The 24,111-nt window shown below is 37.8% G+C and overlaps 1 protein-coding gene across 1 annotated transcript; it reads right to left on the reverse strand.

Annotated features, from left to right (window-relative positions):
* Positions 1–9,468: 9,468 nt before the first annotated feature.
* STK33 (serine/threonine kinase 33) lies at positions 9,469–20,571 on the reverse strand. The gene is given in 5 exon segments (XM_075427129.1): positions 9,469–9,548; positions 16,417–16,501; positions 19,291–19,412; positions 20,446–20,539; positions 20,542–20,571. Coding segments are annotated over 5 exon segments (411 nt in total).
* Positions 20,572–24,111: the final 3,540 nt, after the last annotated feature.

Below are 24,111 nucleotides of genomic sequence, written 5' to 3' on the forward strand. Positions count from 1 at the left end.
TAGAAGAAAGCCATGATTTTTACTGCATTCTGTCAGGTTTGGCTGCAACTCGGCTCCTAACCGCCCAACGCTGCCAAGGGGGGGAGGTCTAGGTGCACAAAAAGATCCAATTCCAGGTAGCTCAGAAAATTTATGACTGGAAGGCGAGACACCGCTTTGTCAATTGGAAAGCTCTAACAGATTTCTTCCCAGAATCACTAGGTATCTCAGTCCTTCATTGGATCAAATTTTTCAAGTCCTCACATAACTTTGGAAACATGCTTCAAAAATTTGCAGAACTGGAATGTACACATGTGCTTTTTGCTGAATGGGGGTTGTAAATCATGCATGGGAGGATTTGGGCTTTGGGCATTTTGTTTGCTTGTGAAAATCAATCTACCCCCAAAAGAAACAACAAATCTGACAGGCTGCACACATAAATTTTATATTTAGGGTCTTGCTTTTACTCCTCAGTCAAGCATACTCATGTACCTGTAAATTTCACCAAAAATCACAGCAATAATGCAGAGTTCTAAACCAGAGCCCACCATCAATGCTCCCAGAAGCTCTACTGAGAAAAACTAAAAAGAGTAAAGGAGAGGAAAGAGTCAAAAAACAACTTCAGTATCTGAAAGGAAACATCACCTTTGGTTAAATCAGACCTAAGAAAATATCAAATTCTACTAGTGGGAAGTGAAGTAAATGAGGTAGAGTATTCTTATACTTAAAATATATCACAACCCATACAATATATAATATTAGGAATAAAAAAATAGAATATATTTTTAAAATCTATCTTAAAGTAATTGTAAATTACAGTATCAAACCAAAATATGTTCATCCATAAAAATATTTATTGCAAAATAAGATTTACCCTATACTTCATTAATATTATACTTAGTATATAAGTAATATACTCCTACACACTATGCAGAAACAACATGTAGTCATAACACAATCTTTGTTTTTCTTGGAAAATTAAAAATATTCTGCTATCCTGTCATCTTTTTTGCTCTTACTTTTTAGCAGATGTAAAAAGTTAATCATGTCTGGCAAAGTTTTAACAGCTATAAAGATCAGCATAATCAAACCTAGTAACAGAACTGCGTTAATTAGTATTTTTGGTAAATAATTAATCATCCACTCTTTGCATAGCCCCCGGCCAAAACTATATATGGTCTCAAACTGACAACACATAAACCTCTAGAGGTATCCACTAACTTAAATTGAGCTTGAGGTCGTTTGGTTAGCTGTAAGTACATGGTAAGTTTTAAATTAAAATTTTTATTCTTAAAGTATTGCTCTGGAATATAAAATTACTGCATCTATGTTTGAAATGCCAGTTTTAATCACACAGAGTGACTAGAGACTTCATAAATTTTTGGTACAGATGGCAGGGGTTTCCTGGTGGGAGACCGTGGTGCCAAATGCATTTACTCCTATGCAGAAGCTCACGTGTCACATGGCACCAAGGGGTTAATTTTTTTACACGCAGAATTCTCTACATGATAATGCACTTCCGTGTTCCCCATCTGGCTATTGTAAAATCACAAAGGTTGTGAAGGCACAAGCGTGAAGTAGAACCTGGTGTCTTGATTTTCAGTGGTACTGGGTATCTGCAACTCCCACTGAAGTACGACGGGAGCCACAGGTGCTCAGTAGTTCTGAAAACCAGGCCACATTCGGACATCCTGAAGAACATTTGTTAAAGAATTCTGCATAATGTCACTTATCACTTTCCCTACTTCTTCTCTTTATACGCCTTTAAAAACCTGAAGTTTTTACTGGAAGTGGAAAAACATTTCACTACCAATTTGCAATATGTAATATGTAATATGTAATACATATAAAACCATAAGCAGCATAGAAGAATGCAAATAAGACAACTAGGGACTTCCAGTGGAACATGCAGATGGGAAATAAAAGGTCCAGAACAACAAGCGTGACTCTCCTTCACAGTCTGCCTACTGAAACTGGGGAATCCTTTGCCACAAGTGAATTTCTTATTATTTAAATTGTCCAAATATTTGAAAATATTTGGACAAATCAGTGGAAAGAAGTCAACTGAGCTTTTTTACCATGACTCTTTTTTGATTCAGGAAACCCTGAGCAACAAGTGACTGAAGGCTGGTATAATATTCCAGCACTGAATGCTTTTCCTGTTCTTATCCTCTAAGCATCTATCCTTGGTGACTGATGGTGACATGAGAAAGACCTTTGACATTACCTTGTATGACCATTCTGGTGGTGTTAGATCCTTCTACAAAATAAATTATTTAAATCAACGAAACAAAAATATTATTAAATAAATAAATCAGAAGTGTCACTACTAAACCGAGATGGAGATGTATTTGGTAGTAAAAATGCTAAACAGGTCCATAGGTATTCAAAAAAACAGGCATCTTAGTTGAAATCATTTTTCAAGAAATTCAGCAGAACTGCGCCAGGACACTGGGCACTGCACATGCACAGCCCTGAGCCCATGGAGCAAGTTCGGCCAAGCACCGTCTGCGAGCAGGGCAGCTGCTCACCGAGTTCACACGCAGTAGATCCAAAGCATCAAATGCTGGAGCCGCTGCTCGCAGGCAGACAGCTCCCAAAGTCTCCTATAGAACTACAGACACAGCAACACAAGCCTTAAAATGGCGCTGCAAATCAGCTTATGCTAACATAGAGCTATTTCAGAGACCAAAATGCCTCCTTGCAGTTCTGGTGTAACAGAAAACACTGGCTGGTCACATACAGGAAAGGCTGAAGCATGAAGGCGAGATAGCTGTCTGAAGCACGGTCTCATCAAGGAAGTTTTCCCTTAAGGAAGCAGCTTAAAACTGTGCTACGAGTAGGCCAGCTGGAGGAACAAATGGATTCAGTGTATTTCCAGAGCTCATTTCTGATTTTATTTATTTATGACCTAATAATGTCTGCAGAAGCTGTCCATAGCAGCAGACTCCAGAGTGGGCTCCCTGGCGTGAGAGAATTCTGTCAGCACTCTATGATGGTGGTCTCTTAACATTTAGACACATTCAAACTTGATGAAAAAAATCTAAAATACAGTTCTGCATTGAAACTAATGCTTAAAGGTGTTGCACACTTACTGTGAAAGTGCAAATGGAAGACAACTAATATGGGGTTGCATTTGTAGCTATTTTATAGTTAAGTTAACCAGTCTTCTACCTGCTTGTTAAATCAAGAAAAGCATTGTAAATTAAAATCTACTGTGCCTGAAATGTTGTATAGTATGGAGAGAAGGAATGGTGTACAATGAACTATAGCAAGGTCTTGTTACATGCAATTGTGTTATCATATGGAATTTAGCCTCAAACTTGATGAATATACATGGTGAAAAGTCATGAAATCACACGGAAGGTGTGATTCCGTATGATAACACATGAAGCAACGACAGTATGGTACTCCTAGTATGGCAGGGCAGAACTGGATGAAAACTGTCTCACTGTTCAGGCCATTGTAGAGGGACACATTTGCTTGTGGCTGTTCTCCCCTGCACATGAATGCACTGAAACTTTGGAAAAAAAGCTTCTTGCTCAGCTCCCCCCAATTAGCAGCAAAGAAGAAAGATGGACACTAGTCCAGAATGGTTCTTTGTAGATGAAGGTGTGAGGCAAAACTAGTGTCCATTTTGAATAGAGTGCACTATTTATCCTCCCACATACTGGAATACTTTTCAGTAATTCCCAGGCATTTCTCTTTCTACATGGCATTGAAGCCAGCTAAAGAAATCAGGATTTGCTATCATCAGTCTTTTCTTTAAGCAGCAGATACATCCATTCCCTCTGCTTTAATTTCATCTGCAAAACAGTGCAACAGTTTTGTCAGACAGCTGGAAGTTCCATGTTCTCACAGCAGCATGTCCTGTAGCCTGGCCAACAGCCTGGGAGCTCACAGGTTCCCTTTCCAGCACTGCAATTCGCTTGCCCTCAGAATGGCCAGATTTCCCTGTAGCTCGATCTTCTGTTTTCAAATGAAAAAAAAATACTTTTATTATAGTAATAGGAATGTTGTGAGAATTAACTAAACCTGACCTGAATCATACTTCCATATTATGTCAAAACATGGGAAATCAGGTAAAGTTGGTTTGGGTAAGGAACACAGTGTAAAGCTTCTCTTAGTTAATGGGCTTACCAGAAGCCCACGGGATACAAGCAGAACATGTTCAGGGCTTTGGGAGGTTTGGATAAGGCCCCACATGTGTTCTGTTGCTTAGATTGTGTTTTTTTAAACTTTCCACCCTACTGGGTTCCACTGAGGCAACACAGCATCTTTATGTGCCAAATAAGTAAAACACAAGGTGAAGAAATGATAACTCCTCAAAACTCGCTCTTGTCCACCAGTTATCAAGTAATTCATTAGCTGTGAGCAGGGTTGAGTTTCCAAAGTAGTCTCAATACTTATTTTGCTAGGAAAAAAGCCCACGACTTGATATATCTCATTTCTGCTAATAACTCGACCTATTTTCAACTCAGTGCTTTAATTCAGCAGAGAATATTTTACTTACAGTGCTATGAAATTAGTTCATGACATCATTTATGTCAGTTTATTTTTTAACACCAATTTAACTTTTCAGAAAATTCATACTACTTAAAAGCAAAAAAACCACAAACAACAAACTACTACCTTTGTGGAATTCATTGCAATGCCGTCAGCATTTATTTAGTGAGAGCAGAGCATTGTGTACTTTCCAGCCTCACTAACTGTTTCCCAGACTGGATTTTTAAAGCACAGGTCTCCCTTTCTTACTAGCTCAAAAGCTTTTCTTTTAAGCTTGCTGTAAAAGGCATAAGAAAATTAGGGTCAGTAAATGGATACGTACTATTTTTCAATGGTGAGGCAAAAACTATGTATTATGGGATCACTGTGAAATCAGAAAGTTCACAGGACTGGGAGAGCTTCAGAAGAACTCTACAAAGTGACTCAAGTTCTGAAAAAGGTGTCTCTCAGAGAGATTTAAAGGAAAAAAGGTTATGAGGTTAAAAAGTGATTTAATCTTGGTCACTAGGTATCCACATAAGGAATAGATAAATGATATTGTATGGATTTTTAAAGTAGCACCCAGAGCTTTAAGAAGATACAATAACTGAAGGTAGAAGCTAGAAAAAAATAAACTGAAAATATATGATTTTGCTATTCTGTAACTCAGTCATCCAAATCACTTGGCTAACTGAAAACTAACCTGTTGCCACCATGTGTAGTATTTCCACCAAATTTTGTTTACCACAAATCCTTTATACTTACTATTTGTTTCGATTTCATGTCAAAGTAATATTTTCCATTAAACAATTCAACAATTCTGTCCTACCAACCACTACATTTCAGCAAGAAGAGCCATCATTAATTTGTGTCCCACTGTTTCCTGACTAGTGAGCTAAAACTCCACTGAGTTAATAACAGCCACTGGAACTGAAACAACAACAACAAGACGATGACAAAACAGATGGATCTCAATTTAGGCATTTAAGTCCCAGTCAGATGTCTTACTAAAAAACAGGTTTTGGGTCGAACACAGGTCATTGACTCAGTTTAAGAATTACTAGGTATGTTTAATTCTGTAGCCTTGTCTGGTATAAGAAGTCAGTTTAGTCATACATAGTGGTTGCTTGTATCCTGAAAGTCAAGTGTACTGCTGTTCAAAATGTGATAAACTCAGCTCCAAATTCTTACAATCTGTGAAATCTGCTATGAAGTTGCTATTCTTCATTGAATAGTGGTAAATTATAACCAATGTGAGCCACAGAAAAATATAGGAGTGTATAATATCCTTATACTCTTACAAAAGATATATTTTTCAGAACAAAAACAAAAAGCAGAAAATATCATGACAAAACAAAACATTTTTCATTTTTCACTTTTTGTTCTGCCATCAAGCTGTGTTACTTTCAGCTACATCATGTGAGCATTGCCTTATTCGGCCTAATCTAAACTAAGTTGTCAGTAGAAATGGAATAATAAAAAAGCAAGATATCAGAAAAGGCAGGAAAATGTTAAGAGATCCCTGTAAGTGCACATATTAAGAGTATGTAGGTTCATAAAAACACACCTTGACTGCATTCTTGCCCTGTGTCTATTCCTTGTTATTGTATTTGCATAAATGTGGTATCTGAAAGTCTGTAAATTCAATTTACTCTTTCTGTATCATCTGCCTCCTTTATGCCATTTATATTCTTAATTATGTGGTAACAATACAAAAAGATAATGAAACTAAAGCAAAGGCATTCCTAAATAAAGGGTGTTAATATCAAATCCAGTGTTTAAACTTGCTTTGTATTTGGTTTCAGTGACCATTACTGTTTAACAATAGAAGTATTAACAAGAAATATCAACTATAAATGTTTATTCGAGAATATGATTTGAAAGTAATATTGACCTGTGCTCTACTAATCACATAACAAATGAAAAACTGGATCATGTGACCTGTGTTTTCAATCAAAACTAGTAAAGACAGAATCAATTTCTAACAGATTTTGCGTCATACTATTCATGCACAACTGACACACAAAAATTACATAGAAAATACTTCCAAGAAACTAATACACCTATTTGTGGCCATTTAAAAAAAAAAGAAGCTAACTTCATCAAATAAATTATTTGCATCAAACTATGTTTTTAGTTCTATTCCCAAAACACAGAAGCAGCTACTGAAAATGTAATTGTCGCATCCTAGTGAAGGATGCCTGTCACATTTTATCAAAGTAAAATGTTCTGGAGTTTCATTCACATGGCTTTAATTTTTAATTTTAAGGTAAAACATAAAATTAATATTTTATTGCTTTTTCCCCCAAACTTTTCATTTCAAAATGTCTTCAGCAAAAATTGGTGTTTTCTTTTACTCTCCGACTCTCCTTCCCAATCTCCCTCAGGACTTAAATCCACATGGAACTCAATTTAAAGAACTGAAAGTGGGAAGAATGCGTTCATTTCAGGACAGGATACTTTAAGTGTTGGCTGGTGGGTGACAGTGCCCATTGTTCTGTTATGCACAGATAGGACTAAATTCTCTGCAGACTAAGGCAGCAACAGACAACAGATAACTTACGCTAAAGAAATCGAGTTAAGTAGGTGAAACATGTCACGTGGAACCTTGAAAATCTGTGAAGAAATTTTCTGTGCCTTTAGAAAGAAGCAAAAAGTACCACATTTTCTTAATAGGTTTCTTAGTGCTGCAATGCAGGAAGTAGTTTATTAGGCATCCTAGACTTCTTTAGTCACACAAAGGTTTTTGAGAACTATTGCAGGGGCCAAAGTCCCTGAGTACACTTGGAAGAACAAGCAAGAAATCCAATAGCATAGATTGCACGGGAAAAAGAAGCCCCTGACCCTTTGCTATTAGAGAGCAGCGTATGGGCCGTGCTCTCGGGGTGTGACAGGCAGCAGAGCTCTTGCTCGCCTACACTTTCAATGTGTTGCCGTACTTCATTATTTTAACGGATTTTCTTTTTGTTGGTTACTATTGTGTATCCTTCTATTAGTATATGTTAAAATAGAAATGAAATAGGAAGTATAAAGTACACCTCAGTTTAAATTACATATAAAAATCCATCACGCTGGCATTGCCCCATTATGCAGAGGCTACCCTGCTCATTAACATTCATGAAAACAGTTCATGAGTCACCTCAGGGCTTATGCTCCCGGTATAGGCAGAGGCTGAGGCTGTCGTGGCAATAATACCCTTGGTACCAAGATGGAGCATGCAATCTGCACTGCAGAAAGAGCTCCGGCAGCTAGTAAATTACCAGGGAGGCATTAGCTTTAGCCCAGAAGGGTCAAAGTTGTGATGGTAGCAATAATGGCTGTAACAGCATCTTCAAGCCCATTAGAGGAACATCAGGAGCACAAGCTATTATTCAGGGCGGGAAGAAAAGTGATTTGCAAAATCAGAATTAAAATCAGAAGATGGTCTTATAGCTTTTGTATTATTATTTTCAAATTAAGCAATAAAAAGTAGTTTGAATGTATTCTATTAATTCATACACACTGTTTTCATTCTTGCGTAGTCAACACAACAAGGGGTGAATTAATGTTACTTTGTTCTGACACTGCTGTGATTACAAAAAGCTAATTTATAAAAATATTTATATTGCTCATTAAGGAAGAAGGTCAGAAGTTCTAAGCTCCAGCTGCAATCAACACAGTTCATGGCTCTGAATTTTACAAGTTCTGAGCTGTGAATTGTGCTGATTGCAGGCACTGCTCTGGATTGTTCGTAGCCAGTCAAACTCTCCAACTTCTGCAAACCATTTTATAATATACCTTATTGTATTGTGTTGTGCAAATCCTACTACTATGATGCAAACGTTAATACCATGAGGTACAACAATAAAATTCATTCTGTATCGGCGTAAAAAGCACACGTGGGCTTTAGAAATTATAAAAAAAAAAAAGGCGATAAAGCTATGAACACTTCGACATGCTGACATGCGAAGAAAAGTGAGGTATTTGCATAGAAAAGAAACTGAGGAACCAAAACAAAGTGAAAAGAAAAACCAAAGAAACTCCAGAAACAAGGAGGTTATGAAACTGCGTGCCTGTGTCTGCATGCTCATGCACAAAGTCTTACACTGTAAAAGCACTCAGCTGTGTGCAACCAAAGTAAACCAATCACTGGACAGGCATAAGAACAACGGATGCAATGGCAAGTGGCGATGTTCTTAAATGTTGGCACTGAGGCGGCATCATCATGGGGGCAACTGAGAGGAGAAGACGACAAAGCGGGGGAAAAAATATGCAAATCTATTGTGAAAGAAGAAATGTCCCTGCATACAATGTGACATTTTAGTTGCATAAATTCTCAGTTTTAACTGCATCTTCAGTACTTTGCTACAATTCATTTTTAATTACTGGGGTATCTTTTTATATTTTAGCAAGTACAGGCAGGATAAGATTTTTCAGAGAGGATGTATTATTTTGTAACTAAGACAAATGTTATAAATGATGGAAGACTTCAATAAAAATAGGCATGCACTCCTACAAAAGTAAAGTTTCTTTTCTTCCTCTAATAATAGCAGAGTGATAAACTTTAAAATGACACAGATAACCTGTACAGGGAGACCTGGCAGCCCTCGATCATCTCCATGACAGGGTTACCATACACAGCAATAGAGAAGAAAAGACTTTAACCTGGTTGCATGGTTTGTCCCATCCGTTTCAGGATTTCACCAACAATGTGTAAAGCAACACCTTAGTTCTCACACACAGAGCCAGTTTAGTCTCAGTTTAGTTTTACAGTGTTGCACTGCAATATTATGTAATATTCTGTTGTTCCAGCATTATAAAGTGGTTCATAAATAAAATATTAAGTTTTTAACACTGAACTGTATCTTTTACATAGAAATTTGTGATGTTTATATACAAGCAATTACAAGAGTTCAGTCTTTTGTGAAGGTTTGGCATACAGGTTTATTTTTTATTTCAGTGCAAAATTGTAAGTACTTCTATTATAAATGGGTCTGTACAATTTATATTACTTTTACAAACTACTTACAGCATGTACATAATGACACCTATGCTCCAAAAGCCACACTGTTGGCTGTAGTCATAGGCACTGATAACTTCAGAGGCTGCCAACCAAGCAGAAAAAAATAGTATTAATAATACAAAAAAAAACTTTTAAATGCTTAAACACAAAGCATGAAGAATGTGCTGATGTGGTATAATTTATTCCCATATGTAAAGAGGAACCAACAGCAGATGTTTAAATGAATAATGTACAGACCTTAACAATTCATGCTGATGTGTCCTCACTTTTATCATTAAGCTGTTAAGGGGGTTGTGACATCATGACAGTAGCTGTATGATTAAACTTAGTATTCTTTTTCCCCACGGTAAATTATTAAAGCAGTATTTGTAACACACTGACTTAAAGTACTCTTCCAGATATAAATGTAGTATATAAGAACACAGGGTTTTGGCAAAACACAACAGCCTCTGTTTGCACATATTAGCTTGGATATATCACATGATGAACAAAATAAATGCCAAAACACTCTAAAATAAAGATTTTCAAACCTATTTATTTATATCCTAGATCAAAAAGTCACAAATTATAATCTATTCACTAATCACTTCATATTTTTTCAGTCACATATCAAAAAGATGCTGATTTGGGGTCATCTTTGTGATTTTTTCTCTACTGTATCATGGGAGATGTGGTTATGAGTTCACAGCAAAAACTGTGGTCTTCACTTCCAGAATCAATGGAGGTGACATACTTAGCCCCAATAAGAAACTGAAGATAAAAACCTTCACACAATAGAAAAGGAGATTGACAGGGCCGATTTTATTTGGTTTTGTCCCACCAAATCAAAAACCTTGGTTAACTGTCATCTCGTTTTTTTATGTTCTAAGGAGCTACCAAGCTTCAAATATCTAACTATTATGTCAAGGAATTTAAAACAGTTAACTTCATGGTTTGATAATGCCACAACTGGTAAAAAAAAGACTTAAAAGGAGATTTGAAGGAGAACCATTAATATTGCCAAATTGCCAAAGCCCACACTATTCTCTCATTTTTAATTGATCATTTTGAATACTTTTTAAACCAGCAGTAATTCGTGCTATTAACATCCTAGGAAAAGATACAAATTTATTGAAGTTTATATCTTGATATACATGGACCACACAAAAGGACTGAATTGGGAAATTGTTATTACTTTTATAATTTTTTTTTACTAATAAGCCAGTCTGATCAAATTGTGAATTTCCACAAGTCTCATACAGAAGAAAGGAGCATACAAAAGATGGAAATAAGAATCAAAGAAAAACAAGCAGAGAGAGCCAAAATAAGAAAGGAAAAATGACGAGCAACTAGCAAGGGACATAACTAAAAATGAAACAATCTAGAAGTATATGAGTAGTAGGAGGACAACGAATAAAGATGCTGGTGGTGTATTCAACCAAGAATGCGACTGATAGATGATGCTTAGAAGGAAAATGTATTTAATATCTTCTTACATCAATCTTAACCAAAATGTCAACTACAAGCAGTGGAGAGCACAATCAATATCAATGACAAAGGGGCAAGGCCTCAGGCAAAATGTTAGCAAGTACTGAGGATGAAAATTTTAAGATCAGACATAACCAATAAAATTCATTCTGGAGTACTTTAAAAAGTGACAAGACTTTTCAGAGCTATTAGTGGTTCAAGAACTCCTAGTGGAAGGCAGGTAAAATACTTGAAAACTGAAAAAGGCAATCCTGGTATCTATCTGTAAGAGGGTGGAAAAGCTGGCATCAAAGTATTACTGATGCGTCCCATTAATTTTAACACCCAGGACAATACTGGAAATAATAAACACCTAGAAGAAAACAAAGAGGTAAGTAACAGCTATTATGCACCTGTCAGGAACAAATCTCCATGTAGCATGTGTTGACAGGCTTCGGGATTAGAGGAGGAACACTAAATATCACGTCTCTATTTCAGTAAGGCTTTTGATACTGATTCACGTAACTTTTCATAATACTATCTACATAAAAATATCACAGGAACAATGCACACATGCTTATAAAACACTCTTCTCAGAAAGTAGTTGTAACTTGTTGTCAAAGTGGAAGGCTGCATCAAGGGGTGTTTTGGGGGTGCCTGTCCTAGGCACGATACCGTTATAATTGATGACCTGGATGATCCAAGAAAGAACAAGTTTATTAAATCTGAAGAGAACATCAAGCCAGGAATGACTGCAAGTGTATTGAAAGACAAGCTCAGAAAGTAAGCACAGGGAGAAGAGCTGGTCAGGCAGCAGCTCAAGGACTGTTGCAAACCACAAGCTGAACATGACTTAACCATTCCAGTGCTACCGAAAGTCCTGGTTTAACCCGGCAGCTAAGCACCAGACAGCCGCTCACTCACCCCTCCCTTTCCCCCTAACGGGGTGGGGAGGACAAACGGACAGAAGGTAAAACTTGTGGGTTGAGATAAATGGCAATTTAATAAGACAGCAGAGGAAAAATACTAATATTAGTAAGTACAATAATGATAATAATTAATACACAAAACAAGCTATATACAATACATTTTTCTTACCATGCTATGACTGATTTGCAGTCAGTCCCTGAGCAGCAGTTGTGGAACCCTGAAATCACAAATTTCGTGAAATTACCAACACAATTCCAACTCTGGGACAAGAGAGGATTCGAACTCATGGAAATGAGAAAAGCAGATATCTTCCTGCCCTTGGGCCAACCCCCATTCATAAGCTGATCATGGTGTCTATGGTATGGAATATTTCCATTGGCCAGCTTGGGCTCTCCATCATAGCAACAACTGAAAACATCAGTGTTATCAACATTCTGCTCGTACTAAATCCAAAACACAGCAGCTACTGGGAGGAAAATTAACACTATCCCAGCTGAAACCTGGACACCAGACAACACCTCTGCGAGGCAGGATTAGCGTAAAACAGCCATGCTGGTACGAAACCTTGTTGTGTACACCTGACCTTTGTGAGGCGGCCAAGACCAAAAGTCCTCCCCTTGTCTGGGTTAGAACCCTGTTTATATATGCCAGGTGAACAAGAGGCCAATGGCCTGATTCCCAGCGCTTTCCTCTTGTTTTTTTTATGTGGACCTCAGTCTCCTTAAATAAAATCATGCAAAGACAGTCATCACCTGTGTTTTAGACACTGGCCTCAGATCTGCAGTGATATGAAACAATCCTTCCACTCGGCCCAGCATTGGTGAGGCTTCCGCTAGATATTGTGCTCCACGTTGGATACGCCTGTTTTGACATGCTAGGTGCCGAATGGAGCACGGCGAGTCAACCGCAACGATCAGAAATGCAGGAGAGGACTTGGAAAAATCATTTTATGTGGTCTAAAGAACAAGAGACCCAGGGAGAAGTGTGGTATCAGATTGCTGAAAATAGAAAGGTGGCTACTTGTTCTTCATATCTGTGATGGATAGGGTGAGAAATAAGAGTCTGAAAATGTGAAGCACAGTTCCACCCTTTTCCTTACCCCCACACATAGGCTCCCACTGCCTCCCTTAGGTCAGCTCTAGCAATTATATGGCTGCAGGTGAGATAGCTGAAAATTTATAATGAAAAAAGTGATTAGATCATGGCCTGGAGGTTTAAGCTTAAGCTGATTGTCAAACCGAAGGTTCAGGGCAGACAGGAGGAAAAATTTCTAGGAGGATAATGAAGCATCAGAATAGAATGCCAGGGAAGATTATGGAGTCCCCATTACTGGAAGTCTTTAAGTACACTTTGCACAAATACTCATCAGAAGTGACTGAAGTACAGCTGCTTCTTTCTTTGGACAGAGAAATAAATCAAATTATTTGAGGTCCCTTCCAGTGTTGAGATGCTACTTTTCTGTTATCATTAGTAAATCGGAAAGGAATTTCAACCCATGCAACCCCCTCATTTAAACAATTATTTAATACTACTAGTATTTCATCAACCAATGTGTCAGAAGGACTAATTATCTTCCTCCAAAAGGGATTTATTTTTTGCTTCAGCCTGCTATAAACAAGCTGTGAAATGCATTGCTGGTATATAACATTAAGGAAAAGAACTTCATAGAATTCAAAAATGAATGCTATATTGAATAACGAAGCGAAGTCTGTTATAGCATGCAGTATAAATCAGAAAGGAGTACAAATCTTTATATCATGAAATGCAAAGCAATCATTGCCTAAATAGGCAAAGAAAAAACGCTGAAAAGCATGTCCTTTGGACAGACTACATCATAATTATCTGCTTTCATGGTTTTTTCCAACTTCCATTTCGACATCAAATAATCATCAGTGCCCTACACTGGAATAAACACATTTTTTGGATGGAAATTTTCTAAGAAGAACCTGGTTTAGAATTTAATCCCATTGTTTAGCTGGAGTTTCCTGAAAGTTTCTGCAGTGTGTCAGAAGTTACTAATTAGCTTTATGTACCCAGAGGGAGGTACTGGGATTCAGGCAGCCCTGTTGGCTTCAAAAAAACACCCAGCAACAGAGAAAAAGCTGATCTTGTAGAAATGGAATATGTTACTTACAATGAACTTAACTTAGCAATAATATAAGGTAGATTGAGGCAGTCTGAAGACAATAACATGTAGAATGGAAACGCGAAGTGAATGTTGCCTTCATGGAGGGCATGATAAAGCTCATGAGAAAATAAGAAGAAATTGGTTCTGTATATTGCTGAAGAGATTATACAGAGTGCCTGATGGACTAGGGGAGCAGAGACAAAAAAAACCCCAAAAACCAGCAAAAAAGAACTGCCTGACAATGAACAGTACAGCACCATTAAGCAACATCATCCATCGAGAACCCAGACTTCTCTACAACAAATTCTAAGATCTGAACAAAATGTTGCCTAACTGCTGCCTGTTGTAGTAGACATAGAGTTAATTTCACGCAGCCTGTAGGTATAGATCAGAAAGTGACTCCCCACCTGACACAGCATGTCACTGCTCGTGCTCTGCAGAGGTACAACCAGCTGGAATAGCTCCTTGTCCTCACTGCAGGGACCCACTTGCTCATCCCCTTTAGGGACTGGACAGTGGATGGAGTGACAGCACTCCTCAGTCAGCTGCCTCAAGCTGTGGTTGGCAGCAGACCCCAGTTCTCCTCTTTTTCCCATGAGTAGCTGAGAAGTACGGAGTTGTTCCGTCTCTCTTACACAGAAGGGGGTTTGAAAAGAATTAGTTACCTTGCATTAAAACTGGCTCTTTGAATCTCTGACTGCCTCTGGCCACCAATATATGCACTTGACTTCAGATTCTTTGGTCAGTAACATCTCCTGTCAACTTTGTCTAGGCTTTAAGTATCCATGAACCTTCCAAAGCAGACTTAAAGGATTGCACAACCTTAAATACTATTCAAATTCTTAACTAAGGTTTTGAACTTCCAGAACAGCAAGAGAAAGAAGGAACACGCGTAGGCAAACATACCACAAGTTAATTTAAATAAATCAATGCTTGTATTCTTCAGAGCCCCATTTATCTCCACTCCAGTTAACTGAGCCAGTAGAGGCAGGCTGTTAAAGCCCATGACTGTTAGAAGAAACCTTATCAGAAAAGCACTACTCATCACCTGTCTCTGAAAAGGGGATGTAAAGAACCAATGCAGCTGTTCTGCTTACCTACCAGAAACACATGCCTCAAAAGAACTATGAAGCCTGACTGAATAACAGCACAAAGAAACAAAATTATTTGCAACAGATCTTAGGTCATCTCTCATGTTATTTGACAGAGGTGCCATCCAAACGAAAATGGTGATTCTATACCCTTTCAACAAAAGCTACAAATAGCTGAAGACATTATATTGTTCTGTAGGACAAAAACTGAGCTTGCAAGGCACGTACCTTAGCTTCCTTTCCTTAGAATAGATCTCAAAAAAGGAGAAAGAATCCTATCTGAAATTCAGAATACACAAACTGGAAGTGAAACCTGCATATTGCTCTTTCTGTAGCCAACAGTGAAAGATAACTCTGTCAAATAAGCCTAGACCGATTTCAAGAAGTTGAGGGGAAGCGGAGAAAAAAACCCATGCAGCTATTGGGTCAAGGATGGTTCTATCATTCCCTTCAGAAAAACCTTAGGAGCTCAGAAGACGTGTGATTCCTGGCTGGAGGTACAAGGCCTTTGTGGAACCTGGCTACCATCACAAGAGAAAGAGTTGAGAGACCTGACCCTTGCAGATCTCGCAGCCAGTCTACATATTTTTAACAATTTGTGTTGGTATCTCAGATGAAGAAAGACTATAAGGGGTCACTCCTACTGCACAGCACTAAGCAAAAGAAACCAAATGGCACGTAGAGTGGAGTGTATATGGGCAAGCATTTGGAGAAGCCACAAAAATCCACTGTTTTTTCATGTATGTAACACGTATTCAGCATGTTTAAAACCCCAGCAAGTATCAGGATTTTGCCAGCTGGCTTGCCCTCATACCTATCAATACCTGTTGCAACCTGTCCCCTCCAGATCCTCAGAAGAAGGCCTGATCTCTGGTAGACCACAAAGAGAGAAAGAGACAGTGTGAGCAGTCTGCCAGGGATCCAACGGTTGCACTGTACTGTGAAGAAACACAGTGTTAATCTGTGGAATTCGCTGCAAAGTGGAAGCTATAGCTTAGTAAAATGGATTCATCAGAAACAGATACTATGAACATTCACATTTATATGATGCAATATGCATATGAAACATGAATTCTTATAATGATGGACAATTTATTCCACAGCAGCTACACAAGATTTGATGAGTTCCACTAAAGGGTTGTTACCAGTTATACCTCTGCCTTTCTCTGAAGCTGATGCTTTGCGTCTCAGAGATAATCGTATGAGATTAGAAACATATGTTGTTTGAGCTTGCATGACAATTCCTATGAGAAAAGAAAAGAAAAAAAAGGGGCTTAGAGGTCCTATGACTCCTTGTGATCTGGAAGGAATCTAGCGAGTTGTAGCTCTTAAAAAGACCGAAGTGCTGAACTTACCCATGTATGTAGGGGTCCCACAGGTAGACTGAAACATGTTTTCACTACTGCCAGTCTTTTGTACAGCTAAGCTGAAGTCAGCCACCTAGTAGAAAAAAAAAAAAAAAAATGTTGTTAAAACTAGCAATAAAGATGGACTTCTTAGTGCTTTTGTTGAGTGCAGAACTTGCTGTTTGTAGTCAAAATGCTGCCAAAAGTCTGAGAAAAGACAGTAAAAATGAGACTTTCATATAATGATCTTCGGTCTCTTCCGTCCCTCTTCTTCCACAAAGATACGCAAGCTTGTGCCAAACCCCACTAACATTTGTCCTGTAATTACTTTGCTGGTCCATTTGTTCCACTACCTATGTGTTTTTTTAATATAACATTTTTCCTTGACATTCAAGCTCACGTTAAACTAAGGGTCCTCCAAGGACACAGTTCAAATCCCTGCCGAGCATTTTACTTTCTCTATGAATAAAGCATGTTGGAAAGCCCAGCTACAGCAGACCGATGGTGGAGACGCTACGTTGCTGTGAGCAAGGAGGTACAGAGACAGGACTTAGAAGGTCAAGATAAATAAAACCAAGTTGCTGATAGATCAGCGTGCTGCTTGTTAAGAACCTAAATGAGAACCTAGACTGTTATATGGACATGGACAACTCCTCAACTAACAGCTACAGCACGCTCTCGGTGGGTCTGTTCCCCCTTACGGCTGTTGGGACATATAGCAGCAGGAAAGACAAATGGCTGGAAACGTGCCTCCATCGTCTCCACCAGAAAGAGATGCTCCTTGTCGTGGCTCAAACCCAGCTAAGCAGCAGACCTTGCCCCTCCGCCTTCAGGGGTGTTTCAGGGCCAGCCACTCATTGGGTCACCAGCTTTGGCCCACTAAAATTTTCATCTCACCTTATATCGCACAAATGCATGTGTGCTTGTCCATTAGACTGCTATGGATTTGCTGTCTCTCAAAATGCTCTTTAAGAAAAAGAAGATGGAAAATGAAAATTTCACTTCCTAGGGGTTGTTTTCTGTTTGTTGTTCTGCTGGTCTGAACCAGACAACAGAATACAACACCTCCTCCAACATTCAACCAAAAGGTGATGGCTAGAAAATCTTAACTAAAATCAGTGTTACTTTTGCTTTGATTTAAGATGAACCACACTAATTTTATTCTATACAGAAACAGAGTGAGCAAATTGAGAGAGAGAGAGGATACACCCACATTTAGAAACTCTAACTTTTGTCTTTTGTCCAGTTATAGCCCTGTAGTTCACTGGAACAGACATTTGTGTGTCCACCCTCTCCCAACCCTCAAAAAAGTCTTTATAGTGGGCAAAGTTTTAATTACAAAGCTGGGGAGGGTTGAGGGCTTTTTCTGGGTTGTTTTTTCTGTTTTTTTTTTTTTTTTTTTTGAAAAAAAGAAACTTAGCTGCTTCTTTTCATTTTACTGGTGTCTATGAGTGAAAACTCCTTCCCCCAGTTTACATTACTTAATATATTAGGTAGGAATACCACTGTTGGATTTTGTCTCCTCACACCTTTAAGCACCTTGTATTTGAGTTATTAGTGAAACGAAAGTGAATTGAAATGAGACAAAATTATGGTTGCCTTTAAAAGTTACCTGTAAGGAGACAAAGCTAAAAGTCTGTGTCTTTCAAATAATTGTCACGACATAAGAAGCCCAGCATCAAAGCCCTGGAACTAAGAAAAGTTGACTTAAAATTTTAGAGTTGTGCTGTACACCATGAAGATTTACGTCAGAAATCTAGTGTATCTGCATTCCAGGGTATTACAATTCAGTCACTGTATCTCTTTTCTTAACAGGAGGAAAAATGAAGGGGAGGGGGGAGGGTAGCAGCTCCTATGTTCTAGCACACCTTTGCAGGCATTTTGGGTGTTCTAGAATAGACTGTCATTACCTAAACTCACTTCCTTCTTCCCTGTCCTTTCCCATGTGACAAAACCATGAGAAGTGCTGATACTCAAAATGAGATACGATATCAAAAAAAAAAAAATAAAAAATCCACTCACAGTATCTTCCATACAGGTATAACACTCCACAAACAGCAAACTGGAAACACAACTCTTTCCTTTTGGAGAGTCAGCTTTCCTGATAAAAAGTTACTTAAACTCTGTCTTTTTTCTGCAAAAAACTGGAAGCAGCCAGGACCTGCATAAGAAACACAGCAAACAGAGTTCTGTTCTCTCAGTTTCTCCCACCACGAGTTACTGAGTTGTCCACACTCTTCAGTGCCTGAAATGCTTCCCAATATGGACTTTTCTACCCAAGATAGTACATTCATGATCCAATAATTCAGTTCTACAAGGTTATTTTAGAAGATGCCTACATTTTCACAGTAGCTACTACTAAAACAGCAAATCAGCAATGGATAATTAGTACATGATTTATTAGGCATCAAACACTGTTTTTTTTCAATAAACTGATGTAAGCATACGGCACATTGTGTTTAGGTAGTAAATATTTATTAAAATCAAAAGACTCCTTTAATATATTTGTATTTCAATCAAGGGCACAGTCTAAATAGGCTTTTTTTTTCTAAATCACTAAGATTTACATTTAATCAACAATATTCCTAATTTAAAAATTAATTACATCTTACAGCACCTGCTGGCTTCCTGTAACTAATGGCTTGGGATTATACTAATATAGATCTAGATGAACAAGGTATGGTTACTTTAAGGATTTTTTTTTTTTTAATTGACCTGGAAATATGCTTACCTTTTTTTTAAAAAAATAAGCCTTTTTCAGCAGTGGCACTTAGCTTCCAAAATGAAGGGGGTTTTACCCTAATAACACCACTAGTAGCTCATTTCAAAAGCTGCTAATAGGTATCAAAGTCCGGTCTCCCAGTAATACCTGGATATTAAAACCAGTTCTTGAAGCAGAACTGCTACAATTGTTGTCGTACCTTTATGTCTAATTTCATTTGCTTCATCGATGTGACTGCTTTTAACTAAAATGTTTTCCAGTTTTAGATCTCTGTGAACAGTATCTGCCAAGAGAGCATAAGAAATGAAATCTTATCAGTTGCAGTGAAGATATTCTGACAGAAATGGTTTACACTCTTTCAATAGAGTAATTGCTTTGAGCAATTCCAGTGCATTTTACGCTGAACTACAGGAAGCCTAACCAAAAACATCCTTCCCATTTCATCCAGGCAGTCACATAAGTATTTCACATTTTCAGATCTCATTGCTCCCCATAATCCTGTAAAAAAGGAAAAAGTTCATATTGGTTCAGTCTTTAATATCAGTAGATCACATCATCTAACAAAAAAGTAGGGTTTATACTGTATAATTATCAAATTTGCGCATATTTTCATACCTGTGGTTTATTTTTAGATCCAAAAACAACAGAAGTTTTTGCCCTTTCAGTGAGTACACAGAAGAAATAAGGGTCTAAACAAGGCACTATTCCACAACCCTGCATATCTCTACGGAAAACAAGGTAAATGAAGGATTCCTGGAAGTAGTATGCTGTAATAGAGATGAATAATTGCAGTGTAAAGAACTCCAGAACTATTCCCAGTCCTATGCTATCTGCCAATTCCAAAGTTTTGGCTGGATATGTTAACTCTGTTGTGGAATGTGCAGAATTACAGTGCTTTTGTGTGGTGGATGATAATGCTAAGGTTTCCTGAATCCTAAATGCAACACACACTGTTAAGAAGTATCAGAAACAATCCACTTCTGCATTTTTACCTCCTCTAATAGACTATACACTTAACAACTAAACTAAATTAATGTTATAATGCAAAGCAGTTGCAAGTTAGGAAATAATAATACATGTTATTATCCATAGCTGGTACAGAAAGAGAAATGAAAGAAAAACGGTAGCAGTTACTGCATCAGTAAGAAAAATAAAGCTCTAAAAAAGCACTCATGGTATATTTTACTTTTTCTTTACCGGGCTGTCTTTATATTATGAAATAAATAATAGATAGGAATAGCAATCAGTAACTGTTGTTAAATGTATGAACACTCAAAATCAACGAACATATGGGAGAGACAGAGGAACTTAATTACCATTTTTGTGAAGATATGCTATTGCTGAAGCAAGACTCTGAATGATGTGCCTTGTCTCATTTTCTGTAAAATGTCCTTTACTGCAAAGAATTTCTATTTAAGTTCTTCATCCTCACACAGCTCCATTGCAAGATATGTCTGCTAATATTAATAATGTAGTGATTTTGTTATTTCTGAGTTGTTTTTTAACGTAATAACAATATATATAATTAATAGCAGTGCTCCAGATTCAGTGATGACCTAGAACCCTGATGTACTTCATACTTTATGAACAGAAGGCAAAAGACAATTGACCTGCCCCAAATATTGCCAGTGCTTACTACAACAAACTCTCAAGCTTTCAGAACACATACATTTAAAAAAGGTGTAAAAATACTATGATTTCAAAACAAGTACTAAGTATGGATTTAGATTAAAGCCTCTTCCATTTAATGCATCATCAATGGCTTTTACAGAAAGCATAAGAAAGTACCAACATTTGAAAAAATATAAAATCCAACTTTTCATCAACTAGGAATGAAAACTATAATACATTACTCAAATGAGACTTCTGACCAACTCCATGCCCCAAGAAAAAATCTTACACTTAATAGCTAACAGCAAATATTATTTTACATGTTTTACTGCAGTATTTAAAATATGGTGCTGTCATAAAGTCCTGGGATCTTTTCTGTTCAGCTCAGCAATAACCAGCACTTTCTACGACCACTGAAAGTAAGTTGACCACTGAAAGTCTAGTTGTCATTAGGTGCAAGAATTCAACAACATTCTCTGAGGAAGAGATTTTACTCTGTTATATTATTCACTTTAAAGAATTCATTGGAAATACAATCCTTGCTTTAGTTCAGAGAAATTAGCACTAGTAACTGTAGAATACGGAGAAATACCTACTCTTGAAAGCACATCTCAAAAATACATAGCAAAGAAAGATAGGTCCAGTTCCAGTTTGCTTACCTCCTCTACATGTGGTGGATCCTTCAAAAGATAAGGCTATTTGTTATTCTCTCTGTCACTGGCTGCTTGGCTGGATGCCTCTGATAATGCACCTCCAAAACACGTGTGATCTTTGTTGCAAAGGGGGGAAAATAATACCACATTTCTTGGTTCAAATAAGGTTGAGCACGTGGTACATTTTATGGCCTTCCCTTCACTGCTTTCAGCCATGTGTTCAGTCTTATGTAGGCTCTGCCCAAATGAAATAAAAGCACAGAGCCTGGCAGGAACGTGTCCACTGCTTGAAGAAATGGCGTAAAAGCCGAGAGATAAGGGGGCTGGTAGAACACAAAAGCCTCGTACGCTAACTACAGCTGTCTCCTGCACTGACGACGAAGTAGCTTGGCATATCACAACATACTGGTTTGGACAGCAGATCTGCAAAAACCAGAAAAACTTAGTCAAAAATGATACTTCAGCTTGTCTGTCTACAGAATGCTGGTTGCATTCAGAGATGGGAAAAAACCATTTTTTCCATCAGACAGTACAAAACTATAATAGATTTTTCCTTCAAAGCAAATGATATATGACATATTTTTAGAGGTCTTCAAAATACTTCATTAAACCTGGGAAGTTGTTGATCTGGAGTGTCGAATAAAAACGAACTTTTGCTTCTAACTGGCACCATGTGAGGACATACTTCAGCAGTACTGCCAAGGCAGTGATAATAAAAGCAAGTATTTCTGGGTATTCTTCTGCTTGCTCTGGAGAGCTACTGGTCTGCACATGATTCCTCAAAGTCTACTCTTCTCAAAAAAGAAGCTGTGTAAAAAGACTCAGAGGGAGTTAAAAAGCACTAAAGAAAAAGCATGCTCATCTAAATGTTTTCAGGCAAGAAGGCTAGAGCTCAGTTCCTCCACCGTGGAGAACTGAGAAGAGGCAATACCTGAAAGTGTTAGGGGATTGACTAGGGAACCATTAACTACCTTGAACTCCTAGAAAACTGTCGAGTTGACGATGCCAACTTTATAAAAGAGAGTTGTTCCTGCATTCCAGATGGCTAGCTCGAGTGAGGCACTGAAAACTGCCTTTAACTACTGATCCTGGCTCACTTCCTGCAGGTCAGGGACCAGAGTGCCTACACTCATGGTCATCCCTCACTGAGCACCTGCTGCCCATGCTGAAGCAGCTGCTGCCCTGCCCAGCTGAGAAAGGCAGCGCCCCTTATCTCAGGGAATTTGGGCTGCAGTCTGTGGGGACTACAGGGTTGGTGGCATTTTAGAGACAGAGAGAGAGACAAGTGAGCTAAAAGAAGGATCCAAATTTCAAGAAAATGGAAAACAATGGCTTAAGCCGAGAGTGTACAACCTGCATGTCTGCAGACAAGGAGGACCAAATTTTCAGTAGGCATTCTGCAAAGTCTTCTCTGCTCCAATACCTCTGATTCACCTCAGAGATAAACTCAGGAGTCATTTGAGCATCCTTAAGTCCTTCGGTTCCTCCCTGTCCCCTCACTTCCCAGATCTAGGATTTTTCTTTTTGAATGACAGATGGCTTATTAGAAAACAATAGTACAAAATCCTTACACGCAGGCAAAAACTACTTTAGAGAACATTCTTTTCTGATATAGTGCCTTTATAATGAGAGATAGTTTCTAATCTCACTTGATAGCCCACATTCTGCAATTTACATGAAATGTGATTAATACCCTATTTCCATATTTAAGTCTCTGACAATATTAGTACTCTTATTCCTACCGTCTAAGAAATTTTTAACTATAATATGATAAAATTATTACAGTATTGGATTATCTGAAACTTGCCAGGAAAAAAAAGTGATAACTAGCACAGAAAAGAGATAAGCTTAATGATAATTGGAAATATTTTTGTTCTCTTGAAGATATTCTGAAAATATAAAAAAAGGCTAAAATCCTGAATTTATTTTACATTTTGCTTCTGGGCAGAATTTTTGCATTAAAAATTTCTGAACTGTGTAAAGTCTTCTCTTGACAAATCGTTAAACTGAAGGACACATTTTTTAACATTATTAATATGACTATGCAAGAAAAGAGAAGGATTACTTTTCCAGAAAATCTTTGTGAACTCTTTGTCTAGCCGCAAGAAAGTACTACTACTAAAAGACTGGAAATAAATAAATAAATGAATGAATGAATGAATAAATAAGGCTGGTACCTACAGCTGCTTTAAATCAAACTACTGCCAGTAGAGAAAAAAAGAAAAAACTCTGATCCTACCTTAGGTTTTGTTTGAGATTTCCTATCCTCAATACTTTAATCATCTTCTGAGAGTCATGTGGCCTTCCTCAGACCTGTACGCGTGCCAGTACCATAGGACAAGACATCAGCCAAACCCTACCACAATGACTGTGTAGAAACTAAAACAACAGATATAATTAACCAATTAAAGAACAGATAGCATGGCAGACAGCCCTATGGATAGATAAAAATGAGAGTGGTTGGGAGGAATTCAGTGTACAGCAAGACTAGAGAGCACTCTGGAATACACAGTATGATTGTTAGATATCCTGTGGTAATAAATGTTCAAAATCTCAAATGCTCCATCAGTGAATTGTCTGCCTTAACTACTCTAAGTAATTATGACAAATGCACGTTTTATACAATTAAAAGCTGTACAGGAGGAGCAGATAAATATTTGCTTTGTTTTTAATAAACAGGGACAATATAAGCTGCATGTGATAGAAGCAGTGAAATAG

Source organism: Opisthocomus hoazin, chromosome 7 (genome assembly GCF_030867145.1).
Source record: "Opisthocomus hoazin isolate bOpiHoa1 chromosome 7, bOpiHoa1.hap1, whole genome shotgun sequence".
NCBI classification, from domain to species: Eukaryota; Metazoa; Chordata; class Aves; order Opisthocomiformes; family Opisthocomidae; genus Opisthocomus; species Opisthocomus hoazin.